The following is a 16,475-nucleotide window of genomic DNA, read 5'->3' on the forward strand; positions in this document are numbered from 1 at the left end:
ATGTGATGAATAGTGACTAAGAGCTTGAACTAATAACTACTAGTCAACCAAGAATGTCTTTAGTTGGTAGTAGCCTTGTTTGCTTGTTTGCAGTATTGCTTTCAGCAATATTTTGAAAGAACTGTCTAAAATCGTCACACTTTGACAGTGCTAATGTGCGTCTAAGAACTAAAAAAAAAATTAAAAACAGTGTGGACAACTGTATCATGTGGAGAGAATGCCGGCAGTGAGGTGAGTCCAAGAAAATTGACAAAATGCGAGGAAACAGAGAAGGAGAGTGGAGCGAATGTGTGTGTCTGAGCATGTAGGCTTTCATAAGGTTTGTCTGCCTGTCTATGCAAATAGGATTTAAATGTAAAACGCACACAGTGTAATCGAAGCCTGGTCGGACGTGCCAGCGAGCACATGTGCACGCGCAAAAACAGCTATCGTGAAACATTGCCTCTCTGTTATTTCACAGCTCACTGAGGCGACCAATCAAATCATTGTGGCGATGAGCACGCCCACGGCTATATTTAACCAATGGAGGTTGACTATGTGGCTGACGGACTGTCTTAGATGACCAGTTACAGACTGTCTCTGCGTGCAGGACTTGAGTGTGGTGCCAACATGTCCTCCTCCCTCCCTCCTTTCCCTCTCTTTCTTTCGTTTTTTTCTCTCTCTCTCTCTCTCTCTCTACTTTCTCTCCTCGTGTCTAACCACACCAGGAAAGGGAGGCTAATAATTATCTGAGAGAACATAGTCCAGGAGGAGTAGCCTTTGCACTCTCTCCTTGACAACCCTGTCCTCGTCTCTCCCTTTGTCACTTCCTCTGGCTTGCTTAATAAGTGAGAATGTGTTCCCTTAACTTGCCACTCTCTCTCTCTCTCTCTCTCTCTCTCTCTCTCTTTCTCTCTCTCCTCTCTTGCTCAAAATGGCTTCGGCTCTCTCCTCTTACCTCCCTCTACATCATTCACACTCATCCTCCCTTTAGCCTCTTCTCTTCTCGCCACTCCTGTTTCTTTTCACACTCCCTCACCAATTGAATTTTCCTCCCTGGTTGCTTTTGCCGGGTGTCCATGTGTAACTCTACTCTTGTTTTTTTCTCTTCTCCCCGAGTTGTCTCACTTCTCTCTTCATCCCTCACTTCATTCTTCATCACTCCTCTACTTCGACCAGTCCGGTCCTGTCTAGAGCGCTCCTTCCCTCATTCATTCCTTTCTTTCTATCCACTAGGCATTGCTTCCCTTCATTAAAACTCCCCTCTCTGTGTCCCTCCGTCTACAACCCCCCTCTCAACCTCTCCCCCTCTGCCACTCTGCACAAAACACCACCTTTTTTTCCTCCATCTTCTACCCCTTCCCCCTTTTATTCTCCTCTTCTGAGGCTTAAACCTAATTATCTCCTGTGCTAGAGAAACCACACACACACACACACACCCACACACCCACACACAAACACACACACACACACACACGGTGGGAACGGCCTGTGGGAAGTAGTGCAGCCGTGAGGGACGGACAGCGTTTGTTCTCCCTTCAGCCAGTCGCCTCCGATCATGTCAGCGTGGCACAAACACACACATACATTGTAAAACAGAAAGGCAGAGAAGAAGAAAAAGGAGACGGATAGAGAGAGAAGCTCTGTGTATTCTACATACAGCGACCGAGCGAGTGAATGGGCTTGAAGTTTCTTTCTGCTCAAATCCTCATGACACGTAACGGGATGCGCTTTTTCAGTGCAGCCACACTCAAATCTGAGTAATTTGACAAATATTTTTCAGTGAAGACGGGGTCGATTAATTTTCTGTGTATAGTCATAGACTTGGAAGGCTGCCTTTAATAGGTTTTTGACCTCTTCAGCTTACAAAATCCTTCCAAAACCCTGTGGATAGAGTCAGTCTAAACAAACATGTATTTGCAAATGCTGTCAAATCATAATCTAGTAAACACTCCATGTAATATACTACAGACAACTGACAAAGACAGATTAATCACATCATAAAACCAGTCACCAAGAAACAAAACGAAAAGGCAAGAAACAACTGCCATTTGAGTTTAGATTAGAGGGTGACAACTACTTGAAACATCTTTCTGACCAACGCAGTTAAACAAAGAAATAATACAAAATACAAATCTGTTTTCATCTGCAATTTGTTTTAAATAATACTGACCACTGCTAATTTTAGCAGGCTGTTTCAGCTTTGTTTTATGAGCTCTAATGCAGAACTGATGAATGCTTGTGTGTATCTTTAGTCCTGACACAGTCCTGACAGCGTCTATAAACAAGGATGATGGAAACACGAAACTTCTTTGGCTATAAAGTATAAGTCTGTTATCAGACTAAAATCAGCATTGCCCCGTGAGCAATAGAGGCCACCTGCAAACTGCAATTATCCAATCACGTCTTACGTTCACAGTTTATATAGTTTTATAAGGGTTGTAGAGTGTTAATGATTGCAAGAGGTATTACCTGGAGATTCATCGGGTATGAAAAGATGTCATGGTACAACTCATCCGGCTATCAAGGGGCCTAGACAGAAAGACTATCCAATTGATTTTAAGGCTTAACTTGTTCCATTAATTAGGGGAATAAAAAGAGACACAGATTACAAAAAGAATTGTCAGATTTAAAGCAGAGGCCTGGATATCCTGACACTTTGGGCCTAGTATGGATAAAACTCCAAAAAAGCGACATCTTGCGTTTCCAAAAGGGCGACTTCAGAGCACTTCTCATTACACCTTCCCTCAACTGAACAGCTCAACACCCATGTCTTTCAAACATAATGCCCCAGTTTCGTCCTGGTATAAATTTGTTATCTCCAAGCTTAAGTAGAGATAAGCCTGATGACATTATAAGGGTTATTTTTTCAACCTCTTGAGAGCGCCGTCCAGAGCTAATGCACAACTGCATTTAAACCCTTATTAGTACTTATTGTGTCATTTATGCTGCTGTGTTTACACACAAAAAATAACCAATTATTTGTGCAACAAAATGCACTAATATCAACACAAAGAAAGCAACACCACATTTTCATTCAGTTGAAGTTATCCATTAGTTCATTATTTCAATTCAACATGGTTTACTAAGACTACGGGCTTGAATGATTACCTGGAGTTATGAATATAACATTTGTTTAGTTGCAAGTTATTAGATTATGAAGTATGACCCACTTTGGTTTTCAGTTCATTTTATCTTCTTGTTAAGCTATTTTCAGCGTCTCATTTAAATTCCTGGGGAAAAACCGCTGTTGCGCCTTTGTAATCTGTTTACCAAAATGGCAATAAATAACTATCTAACTAAATTAGTTTTAATGTTTTTTTAATGTTAGGCTAGACTCTCAGCAAGGAAGAACATAGCTAAGGGCAGCACACCTTGAAAACTACCCAGGCTAAGTTACGTTTCGCGATCGAGTTCAACACAGGCTACTTATTTCGAAAAAGGGGAATGAGTACGACATGAAAAAAAACATTTCATTCCTTATTTAGTACAACTACTGAGTTGATGTTTGAAACTGTATAATATTCCGTCTTTGTTTAATTGCTTGTTTAGTCACAAATCAAGCAAGCTTTCACATGCCAATGAGCGAATGAGCTATAAAACAAATGATGACTTCTGGGCATGTCTACCAGGAATCATTCATGTCTTTGCTGGTAAAACTACACCAGTCTCTGGAGTTTGCCCTTACAGAACTACTCCTTGGAGGCGAAGCCTTTAAGGGCAGAGAGCAAACAACTCACACATTATTAGACGAGTACAAAGGGGAAGTGGTCGCACTGGCTACAACCTCTAATCTTTTCCTCCACTTTTCAGTGACTGTGCCAGGCAGCGCTTCCTTGCTTCTGCTCAAATATATGAAAATAACACTGCAATATATGATTCATTGTCAGTTTGACAGCTGGGCAATGAGATAACCTTTGCACACGTCTGAACACACACACACACACACCATAAACAGATGGTGTCACACACAGACAGCTCTATGCATGAGATAGATATATGCTGTTCACACATGACCGAGACTCCTTGGTTTGCTGGCCCAAATACTACACTCACTGATATGTATCGTGTGCAAACGAACCTTCACATTTCTCCTGCAAATCATTTATCCTTTAGATGCCCCATTTCTGCACAGTCACGAGTCTTCCTCTCCGCTTCGTCATCCCTTCCCCTTTCTTGTCTTACGGAAGTAGCTCTATGTTAGCCTATGCTGTGGCTTAACACCTTGAAACTTCAATCACCCATGCACAACTGTAATCCACTCTCAGTCCTGTGTCTCCCCATCGCTTGCTGTCCCTCGCACACACAGCAAAGTAGTAGCCCCTAGAGAGATATCATATGTGCTTTGTCATGAGTTCTTGTTACTCGGTGGTTTCATGCTCTCAGAAACTAATCGGTGTTTCCAAGAAAAGAAGTTTGAGGAGACACAACGTGTACTGTCCGCTCAAATATTTTAGCCACAGTGCAATTCAAAACTAGTTTCCTTAATTCAAGTCAAGTCAGCTGTATTTAAAATCCCAAGCTGCATCATCTCAAGGGGCTTTACAATCTGTACGGTTCCTTTGCGAAAGGAGCCTATAGAACGGATTCATAACTTAAGGTGAGTGCAGTTGCAGTTATTTTCCACTGGATTGTACAGAGTGTTAATAGACTCCTTACTTCCACTCACTGAGATACCATACACAGCTGTGGCACAGCTCCATATACACACACCATGACATCTAAATCTAATCCACTCATCTCTGTCTCTCTCTCTCTCTCTCACACACACACACACACACACACACACACACACACACACACACACACACACAATTGGTCACTTGAGCACACCCCAGATGTTCAAAGCACTGTGAAAGAAAATGCAGTAAGGGCTTTCCACTCCTCTGATGCGGTTCCGGAAATAGCAGAGCGTCTCTGAACAGGAAAGTAAAGGCTTCCCTGGCAGGGCGCTGTCCACCACTTGAGCAGCAGCTGCCCTCTCTTTAATGTCAGACGTCCTTTTTAAAAGAAACACACTAGTATATTTTGTTAAAGCCAAATCTGCCCCTCCTGCAGTCACACTATACGGCACTCTATAAACTTCTGCCTGGTGTGAAGCTTCTGACATCGGCACAACGAGTCAGACATGGTGAACACGCAGAGATTTTTGTTGGGGCGCACTGTCTCACTCACATTACCCTTGATCCAGGATAAGAGTTTATCCAATAAAACCTTGCGACTATTAAAAGACAGTATTGTCTGTCAGATGCAGTTCAATCAACTCATTAATATGCATAAGCAAGAAGAGCTTGGAGACTATTATCAGACAAAAGAAACGTGGAGGTGGCCTGGCTGGAATGACTGAAAGAAGTGAGTGTGCCATTAACCGGCTGAAAGGAAACAAGCTCTCTCTGTACAATTCATTTAACAGAAGTGAACTTGTACATGTGTGTCTTTCATGTGACAATGTATGAAAAGTAAAACAGAAAGCAGCAATTACCTTACAGTTCACCTCCTATAATATCTGTAATATTAGCTTAATAGGCCTACACCTGTGTGGACTGCCGTCACTTAACATTTATTTGCATCGTGTGAATGGTAAAGGGACTTGCATTTCTATAGCGCGTTTTCAAAGCATCACTCTCTGTCACATAAACGTCTGATTTACAATGGTCCAATGCATTCAGTGTATTCAGTTGCTTGAAAGGTTATGGCCTGCTGTATACATTTAATGAACCCACTGGGAGTGTTGGTCAGCGAGTGTGCACAATGTTCTGTGCTGCTGGAGTGGCCATTAACAGCTGAGAAACAGGCTCATCTGGATCCACTGATTCATGTCCTTATTGGATATGTCACAATATGTCCACAACCAAAGCCTATTATCAGCTAAAACTCACTCTGCCGTCTGTAAAATGACACAGCAGAAGAGATTGACGAAAAACCATGTGTCAGGACAGGATTACTGATAATATGACGGGGGAGGGGCTGAGTATGTACTATGGATGCACCAGCTGATGTGCAGCTGACCTTAAAAGAAACCGACATTAAATCCTGTAGATATATTAAAGGATTGCTGCAGTGATAGAGTAAATAATAAAATACTATTAAAGTATCATTCAGACCAGCACCACAGATAAGTCCCCATCGGAGTATCATTATGACATTATAACGATACCAAAAAGAGGGGAAAAAACAGACAGCGTTAATGAAGTCACTGAACTCGGTGCTAAATACAAAACTTAGTCCCTCCAGGAGTAAAACAGCAGTACTTGGAGGCATTTTTATCTGGGCTATATTGGACTGGGTAGTCAGTAAGCATTGACACAGCTAACAGGCCACGTAGTATTTACATGAAGATATCACAGGCTGACGGTGTCGTAACAAAAACTCTCTCTTTCAGATTTTGGGGCGCAGCTAAAGGTATTTTGAGTAATGTTAATTTCCTAAAGCCCACAGTTACTTTACGTCTTGTTATGGTTGACCAACAATCCAAAACCCAAAGTTATTCAATTTCCAGCTATGTCAAATTGAGGTCATCCTCACCTTTGAGAAGCTGACACCAATAAATCTTCTAAATGTTAAATTTTTTCTTGGGGAAAAAAAAAAAAAAAAAACCCTAAACGAGTAACAACAACTATACAACTATAACTAACAGTTGCAGATACATTTTCTGGTGATCAACTTATCAATGCAATTGTTTCAGCTCTAAAAAATAGAGTTCTATTAGTTACACGGCAGCAAAATAGAAATAGGATAAGGTCACAAAAACTGTTGCTCGAAGGATAACTTCACCCAAAAATGAAAATTCAGTCATTATCTACTCACCACCATGCAGATGCAATGTCGGATGAAGTTTCATAGTCAAAACATTTCTGGAGTATCACAACAAAACACTGTTGGAGCATTGTCCTAAACAACTAAAGTAGAGGGGTTAAGAAATTAAAATAGCTCCATATAGCTCTGGTATAAGCCAGGTTTCTGGAAGCCATGAGATCGCAAATTGATTTGAAAGGACATTATTTACACCCTTGTCAAGAAGTCAAACTCTAGCACCCACTGCAAACAGGGAGCCACTGATCATTTTAGCTTAGCAGCTACTGTGAAGATTTTGGCTTTAAAAAAAAAAAGGTGTGAATTACAAGACTTGGATTGTGCCAGAAGAGCTACAACAAGTCCACATTTACTACTTCTACTACAGTTGTTTCACTGTTTTGCTGTGAAGCTCCAGAAATGTGGACCACGAAACTTCACTCGACTTTTCACCGGCATGGGCGTGAGTAGATAATGACTAAACTTTCATTTTAGGGTGAAGTTACACTTAGCATGATACACTTAAGTGTAGTAGTGACTCATGTGGGAATATCATCACACATTTTCGTTAAGGTAGGTGGAAAATATTGAATAATTCCATGCTGTCTACACAAACTAACCCCTCCACAAAGTATTACTATGGCTTTTGATTTAAAATGAGTATATACCATATCAGCAGGGTCAAAGTGAACAACAAATGCACAAGGGTGTGGGTAGATCTGAGGCTGTATCCTAATCCAGTATCCTACTGCCCCCCTATAGTAACACTAAAACCAAAAACGCGCGAGTAAAACTAATAAGTGATCTTAAATTGACGCCAACATGATTACTAACATCTAAACCAGGATTACCATCTATTTTAACAAGGTCTGGAGACACAGCCACACCTCAAATCTGAACCGTTTAACTAATGCAGGAAGAGCAGCTTTAAAAAAAAAAAAAAAATTGGACTACTGTGAAGATGACAGTGACACCACAGCACACATTGTATGAAATAGCCCCCTTTTTATAAAACGTCCATGAATAACAGCGGGAAATCACGGCACCTGCACACTTTTCTTCCCACACCCGGTCTCTTCCATCTCTCCACCCACACAGAGCAGCGGCAGATATCAGAAACATTGAATTACTGACGCTTGGGCAGATGTTGGACATGGCCTGTTAGGGTTGAGGTTAGGGGTACTATGGGGTCAACAGTCAGGTATTTTCCAAGAAAAGAAACATGACAAAGTCGAGGTGATATCAAGCTACAGCTGTAGACTCATTCTGACATCAGGCTGTACATCTACCATATGTGTGTGTATGTGTGTGTGAGAGAGAGCGGGAGAAAGGAAGGAGGAGTGAGAGAGGGACACACATATGCACTATAGCATTATTAGGCCGTGCGTATCGGAGACTTACTTCATCTGTTTGACGATGGTGCTTTTCCCTGACTCTCCAGCCCCTGAGGGAGAAGAGACAAGAAGGACAATGTTAACAGGGTGTATGTGTGAGTGTGTGTGTGTGTGTGTGTGAGATGGAGTGAGAGAGAGTGAGAGAGAGAGAGAGAGAGAAAGAGACAGGAGGAGGAGGAGGTGAAAGAAAGAAAGAAAGAAAGAAAGAAAGAAAGAAAGAATCAGCCTTTTTCAGTGAACAAGAACATCAGCAGCAGCAGCAGGGTGGAGATAAATAGATGGGGAAAGTGGCTGCACCCTTTCTTCTTCAGCATTCCCCTCCACCTATTCCTCCTGCCCCCCCCCCCCCCCCCATCTGTTCGCTTGCAGTCAGACAGATTAAATACTTACAGGCTACTTTCTTTCCCACAAAGTCAATGAATCAATCTCTCAGGCCAAAACCAATGAACCAACACTGCCTGTGCTGCCTGTGGCCCTCCACTGCTGCATACTGCCATTTTTTTTTTTTTTTTCTCCCTGAAATCCATCTGCAGCTATCATCTCTGATTCCCACCTTTTACCTACACACTGACTGATCCTGCACATCTAATTAGGCTGTACAACATTTCACCCACCTGTCACATCTTTAAAAAGGGATTAAATCATACTGTAGCAGGTGGCCACATCACAAGTGATGTAATAAAAAGGGCAGGGTGTGTTTGGAGAGAGAGAAATCAAGCTCATCAACGCCTTTTCTGCTCAAAAATTCAAATGGATTTCTGTTCACATTGTTAAGTTTTACTGCTTGGGTTGGACGTCACGATTTTTCCATTTATTGCCACCACTATCTTCACTGATGATCATCTTCAACCCCCTCCCTCAAACACACACACACACACACCACACCTTACACCCCCTCCCCATGTCTCTGCCGAGGCTCCACAGGCCCTACGGTGGGGACTTCTCTTACCAAGCAGCAGCAGTTTCACATCTTTGGCCGCGGTCAGACCGTCCTCCTTGAGGTTTTTCTCGATGGCTTTGCTCCGGTCCAGAGCCGCCCTCTCCTCTGCGCTCAGAGTACATCCCATGGTTAGAGAACACAGCTTGAATGCGTTACCGATACCGGGATCCACGGCAGAAATGCAAAGGGAACCGTTGGTTTTTCAATGAAAACTTGGTGCGTGGAAACAACGCAGGTCGCTACTCCCTTTTTTTCCCCTCTCTCTTGGTTAATTTCCTCCTTTTTTTTCTGAGCGGTGCCTTCGATCCTTCTACGATCCCTGTGTGTCTTTTCTTTCGCTCTCTGGGCAGCTCCCTCTCTCTCGCTCTCAAGCCGGCGACACGGCACCGTTACAGCATTTAAAATCAAGGATCCGCTCTGTCTGATCCACAGCGCAGAAACGACACGATGGAGCCACCGCAGATTAGTTGTTTCTCGAGCGTGGTTCTCGGTGGTCTGTCCTTACGTCCGTCCGTCCGTCCGTCCGCGCTCCGTCTGTCTTCTGTTTTTCTGTCGGTAAATCACGGTAACGGTTCTCCTCTTCACCGGTCGTCGATAGTCAGTGTTACTGGGCGGCGGCGGTGAGCATCGTTTGATCCCAGCACGGCTTTCTCTCAGCGGCTGACAGTGGACCTTCCTCGGTTTGGCTCCTCCGGGCGGCGGGGACTCGCTCTGTAATATCACTGCCTCCCGGTAGCTCCGGTGGGGGACTCGGTCCTTCGGTAGTTCATTCGTTCAATTGCAGGTTGGTGACGTCAGAAGAGTGAAAAAAAGGGAGAGGGAGAGCGTCCATGCTTCCCAGTGGCGCAGCCTGGTGGCACACTGTTATATAGGACCCCAACAGTCCAACATTGGGCTCATTGTTAAAAGATTAGAAAGGAATATTGCAAAAATAATTTATTTGGGGTCAAGAGCCACAAAAACTACACGTGTAGCCTCTGGCGAACACATGTGTGACTCGCGTGCGTGTTTTTTTTTTTTTATTAGCGCATGAATATTACCAACTTTAGAAATGTTATGCGGTCGCAGGCGTTTAGCCAATCAGACCTGAAGAAAACACGAACAGGCAGCCTCGAATGCATCGTTAGCTATTTAAGTAGCAAGTCCGAAATCCAACTCTGAAGTTACATCCATGAATGTTCTGAATGAATTTTTATAAATCTTAACAATACTAATTGTATAAATATTAGTTTTATCCACAAACACAATGTTAAGAGCTTCAGAGTATATCGCAGACTTTAGAAATAGTTTTTACAATAGAGAGCTGAAGTCATCCTCTTCAAGTTTTATCCACGGGACCTTATTCCGTAAAAAGTTTGCATGGTAGTGACTGGAGAGAGTCAAATGATTTTGGATCCTGCTTGAATTGTGCCATGAGCTACACATGTGATGTCTTTGTCAATTTAAAACTTGATTTTCCTGGTCAAGAAAGTTGCTGTTCATTGTAAGCAAAGTAAAATACCATTTATTTTTGTGTTAACCGCTCAGTGATTCTCACCAACACCAACATAATTGCAGCTATCAATATGACACGTTTTGTTTTTGATTTTCATCTCGTCTGGTACCTTTTCTGTGCCGAGTTGGTGGCCATGTTGGTGTTGGTAAAGTGTGAACTACATTGAATAGATTTTCTTAAATTGAAAAATTTGCATCATATGTGTAGTTCATGGCACAACTCAGGTTCAAAATGTATTTGTCTTTGTCCATTCACTACTATGCAAAACTTTTCCGAATTAAGGTCCCTTGGGGTACACCGGAAGGAAGTAGCTTCAGTACTCTAAAAGGTCCACTTCCTCAAAACTTTTAAAAACTATCAGCCACAGCATGTGGCCTACATCAGCAGGTGGAATGTGCAAAGCAAGATGGTGCTAAGGAACCATAGAGAAGAGGCAGTGCCGGCCCAAGCCTTTTGGGAGCCCTAAGCAGAATTTGGTTTGGGGCCCCTCCTCCCAGCTCCAGAGTCATCTGTACTTGACAATTATTGACACAAATGTCACACTATAATGTTACTTTTTAAATTGTACAGTGACAGATTAGCTGCTACCTAAAGTGAGCACAAAACATACTGACAAAACATACTGTAGATAATCATGCAAACATACCTTTGTCTTCCTTTTTTTTCTCCTCCTCTGTCCTTTTCTTCTTTCTCTTTTCGACACCAGAGGGATACATCCTTTTTTGTGACATGGTTTAACATTACCGTCTCTTCCAACTGACTCTAATAAGATGATTGAACTTGATGAAGTGTCTATGCGCGCAACTTGTCTGTGCACGTGAAGTGTCTAGATTATGCGTATGACTCAAACACTGGCAGACACAGCAGTTGTAGGCAGGTATATTGATCATGAAATCAGAATCATCTTGTCTTGAATTATTCATTCATTCATTTATTCATTCATTAATATGTAAAAAAAAAAAAAAAAAACTTCCAGTGAACCACTGTTGGACCTTATTTCAGAAAACCATTTGTATGTATGAATGACGAGAGACAAATAATTTGTTTATCCTGTTTGAATTGCGCCAGGAATTACATCCATGATGTTTATCAATCTAAAATAATTTTTTTATACGGAGTGAGTTGCAGTTTGTCCTAGTATGAATGCACAGTATTAAAAAGGCTACAAAACAGTTGGCTAAGTGACATTGTCTTATTTAGCATTCAATAAAACCTGTAACCAAAACCTTGTAGAGCTGGTCTCATATATAAGCTACCTCACAGAACTGACTAACTCCAACATTACATCATTGCAGCTGTCAATATGGCCAGACTTGTGTTGATTTTCACCTTTGGTAATACTTTTTCTATGCCGAGGTCATGGCCATGTTGGTGTTGATGACGCACAGTATATTGATTATTTGGGTCAAATGTCTCCTGCAGTAACTGAAAATGTAGTTCATGGTTCAGGGGTGATAGTAGACATGATAGACCCTCAGCAGTGTTGGGGCTCGTTACTCAAAAAAGTAATATATTACAAATTACACATTACTCTCAAAAATAGTAATGCCTTACATTACATGATTACTCCCTGAAGAAAGTAATTAGTTACATTACTAGTTACATTACTTGTAACATTGGTATCTCCAACCATCAAAAGTGGCTTTACACAGCGGGGGGTCTTTAGGCAAGTCGCATGCAGCAGCATGTTCTGCTCGTGTTGTTGGCGCTGCCATTGTTATCCCATCTCCCCTTGCGGTTGGCGACTAACCAATGATGTTGAAATATACCTCGTGCCAAACCCCAACCAATCACTGTTCCATTATTGACAGCACCCGAGGAGCAAGCTTAGTTTAGAGTTGTACAGTAAGGTTGCCATATCATGCTGACATCCCTCATCTGAATAGGCTCTCTAGTGCAGCCAGATACAATATAACAGAATCCTCTAATCCACATCGGACACTCTTAGTATCTTCTTTTTCTTCTGCAAAGACATTGAATTTGCCTGTAACTGGAACAGCTGTTCAATAATGTCTTTTGATTGAGTTGCTGTCTATATACAATCACTCTATCCATTTGGCTCAGCATATGTACAAAGGGAGTCCCAATAATTATGATTATCCCAATTAAAGTTTGATAGTATACCAATAAAAGGCCATTATCACAATCAACATCTATCTATCTATATATATATCTATCTATCTATCTATCTATCTATCTATCTATCTATATGCACTAGAAGGCTCCTCTATCATCTTAATTGGCTTTAATTGGCTTTCACAGAAAATATTTCACTTACCGCTAATGTTCTGCAGAAATATCTCTAACCAACCCTGTGAGTCCTTACCAAAATCTCAGACAAACACTTCCATTTCCATTACATAGCCACAAGACTTTTATTGGTTGAGATATTTCCTCACACGTGCACACACACACACACAAGATATACTGTAGATATCATTAATATAAATGTGTTGGTGTTCATGTTGTTATTTGTTGTGTTCTGTCCGTGTGTTTGGACAGATGGTTTGGCAATATTGTTGTCGAAACTTTTTTGCCAATAAAGCCCCTTCGGATTGAATTGAATTGGCTACTTTCCCTTTTCCGGAGTTGTTTGGTTAATGTGAATCATACAGTATGCCACATGTAACTACTCAGTGTTGCTTCAAAAGCTTCAAGCTCAGTACTTTTGATTCTGCTTTTGAATCTAAATCGCATTCACAAATATAAATGATCTTTATGTTTGTAGTGCACTAATTGAGTTTCGCAGCATTTGACTCCTTAATATGGCCATGGCTTTCTTCTGTGAAATGTGACTTAATGATCAAAAATAAAATGAAAAAACAATGCTTTAGTTAGTGTGTTTTTTTAATGACTTCATGTCCAAACTGGATAAAATGGATTTCAGGGAACCGTTCTCTTAATAGCTACATTTAAAACTCATGCTTTTTGCCGATATCTGGCACCAAACTTGCATTAGCACCATCTCACTTATTACATCTGTGGCATCACAAAAGATCAGATCTTGTTTGAAATGGAAGTGCTCTGTAACAGCCTGCCATGTTTTTGATCTCAAAATGATTTAGATCAGCGTAAAGATTTCTCGTCATTTTAGCCAACTTCCTGTCCATTATGCAGTTGGTAATAGCCTGCCTTCTCTTCATGTCACCACACGAACACCAGTGGTACTTGCCATACATAGTGGAGGATCCAAGCAGACAGGATTGTGTTCTCTGATAAAAAAAGAAAAAGAAAAGACATTGCTATGTTTTTACTGCAAGCAATATCATAAATATGTACCTCCACAACCCCATCTGCTTTTATTTCATTGTTTTGGTCTTCTGCCCACACATTTGCTGTAGGGTGTGCTGAATGTAGTTGCCCTGCCCAGCATGAAACAGCAGCGAGCCAAAGTGAACAAAACACTGGAGCAGGAAGTCAAGCGTTGAACATTGGCTAACTGGTACAGTACCACATCCTGCAACATTATGTTGCAACTAAGGTAGAACCTCAGGAAAAAAACAAACAAATCATTACATACAGATTTTCCAAATTTCAGTTTAAAACATACATTTGTGTGACATTTGTGTTGACTCCAGCACGTTGTCGGAAAAGTTGTGGAGTTTGACGCTGTCTACACCAGCTGAGCTTTAATTGGTCCATGTATGACAACTTCACAATGTTCTGAAGCATTCGTTAGTCCAACTGCAGCTATTCATCCCATCTCTAGAATATGTAAGGGGTTTGTGTCTTCAGTATGTATCATCCATCAACTGCTTTTTACTGATATAAGGGGGGGCACCAGCTCTCTCTCTTCCTTCCTTTTGTCACATCTGGTCAGTCCGTTAAAAAACACAGGCTGTGGTAACTGTTACACAAGCAGCACACCCACACCCACACACATACACAAACACAACACATCATTGATGTGTTGCAAGTCTACTTAGTTCAAGAACTACAGTGTTGAGTCAGATTTGGGGTGGGATCCCCTGATTCGGGACACAAAACTGTGCTGCCAAACACACTGGTTGATTATGAATCTGAAAAATTGTTTAAAAAATAAGTGAAGTAGCCAAACAGAGATTATGTTAGGATAAAAGAACAGTCTAAACATACTACCTAATAAGACAAAGTAGCTCTATACTGCAACACAATTCTTCTTCACAATTTCTTCTTTATTATCTTATCCTCTATGTCGGTTATCAAGAGGGGACTTTTTACCAGGGACACTTAGCTTTAGCCACAGTCAGTTGTTACCATGTATGTAGCCATCAAGTCCTTTTCTGAGAGAAAGTATACCTTCTCAACTCACGGAGCTAGTGTTAGCTTAATTATCACATTATACACAGTACTACAACAGTAGCTTCAGTAACAGTAACTGCTCATTGTGTACCTCTGTCTGAAATCAAGTAGGAGTAAAAGTCTGCCTCCATCAGCATTGTAAACTTAACGTGTTCTGTGTGAGGAAAAAGGAAAGTTAAACTATAAGTAAAAAAAATTAAGTAAAACTTAAGTACCGCAGTTACTAAGGGAAAATACCTGTGCTGGCGTGCATATATGTGTAACCATGAAGTTATTCTACTTACAGTAAATACACAGCTTGGTGACAGATTGATTCCTTCCTCAGCTTCATGTTAAAATCACGTATCTATTATCAAAAATCCAAACAGGTTAGGTGTTAAATCGCCCAGAAAGCAAAGAGGCTCTTGGCCGATGCACCCAGCAGAAAGCAGAGTGTGGGGTGAGAGCTAACTGGAAGTGTTAGGATGTAATTTGCACTCCTCATTCTGCGGCTTTCAAAGAAACAGCATCAAAGATGGAAAGAGCTGGATTCAACAGTGGCAGAGTGAAGACAGGGCTAAAGAAGTGGTGAGTGGGAAAAAGGGAACTGATATGGAGCAGTGCAGAGGCGGGAAGAGACGTCCTAATGCTGTTTGTGATGACATCTTATACACTGACAGTACTGAGTATATAAACTCAACAGACAGTAAAGAAGAGGTGAAGATAAAGAATGACTTGAATGTGTCCTGAGAAGATTGGTTGCATTTCCATGGCTGTTGGATAAATACTAACCGTCGAAAAGCAGCTGGTTAGCTTAGCTTAACAGAAAGGATATACACAGCGGCAACACCCTAGCCTGGCTTTGTTGAGGAGTAGCGAAATCCATCTAACAGCAGCTTTTTATCTCACTGTGAGGTTGCCAGGGAAACAGCAGAGACTCAAGGAAGTCAGTGCTACCCACTATGAAATAGTTCCTCACATATTAAACACCAACCCTTTTTTTTTTACACGTCTGTTTGTGTCCAAACTAAACAAATGAGAGGTGATGCGTGAATATTGAGATTTAGTTGTAATGGTACAGTAGGTTTATTTTGTTACAGTCACACAGAGCCATTCTATTAAGGCCAGGCTATGCTAAATTAACCACCTGCTTGTTCATGTTAGCCGTACGGGCATGACAGTGTTATGGATCCCCATCTAACTCTTTGTAAGAAAGCAAACACGCATATTTTCCGATAATTTACTGTATTATTAAAGCTTTTGTTTCTTTGTCACTAAATTTGAGCAGTGTGTATGCGCCTAAAACCTTGGGCTAAAAAATATTTTTTGAAATCATTACATAAAAAGTTCAAAGGTTCGGTAAAATGAGGTGATGTAAAGTGATTAGATTGAATTTAAACGAAAAAATAATCCACCAGCCATGCATCTGATGATTGTGTGTGGGTGTGCGCTGCTCAAGCAGTGGGGGCAAATTTGTGTTAAATGCTTCTAAAATAACCTGATGACCTGACCAAGGATTATAATTTCATCATCTTAACACGATTAAATAAATGAAATGACGTTATTGGGGGTTTGTTCCCTGATGCAAGCCAGACGGTTTCTATTAAAGCAAACT

General features: G+C 41.3%; 1 protein-coding gene across 2 annotated transcripts in view; it reads right to left on the reverse strand.

The window, feature by feature from the left end:
• The window catches only part of gnao1a (guanine nucleotide binding protein (G protein), alpha activating activity polypeptide O, a), a 104,755-nt gene extending 94,799 nt beyond the window's left edge, over nt 1-9,956 (reverse strand). Inside the window, exons 1-2 of one of the 2 annotated variants that reach the window (XM_030425147.1) lie at nt 9,115-9,942; nt 8,173-8,215 (exon numbers count right to left, since the gene is read on the reverse strand). In XM_030425147.1, coding sequence (XP_030281007.1) covers nt 8,173-8,215; nt 9,115-9,232 — 161 coding nt within the window. In that variant the 5' untranslated portion in view covers nt 9,233-9,942. Of the gene's footprint in view, nt 1-8,172; nt 8,216-9,114 lie in introns of both variants that reach the window. The other variant, XM_030425148.1, reaches the window with a different exon arrangement.
• Between the last annotated feature and the right edge of the window lie 6,519 nt (nt 9,957-16,475).

The sequence above is a fragment of the Sparus aurata genome, chromosome 8 (assembly GCF_900880675.1).
Source record: "Sparus aurata chromosome 8, fSpaAur1.1, whole genome shotgun sequence".
Lineage (NCBI taxonomy): Eukaryota > Metazoa > Chordata > Actinopteri > Spariformes > Sparidae > Sparus > Sparus aurata.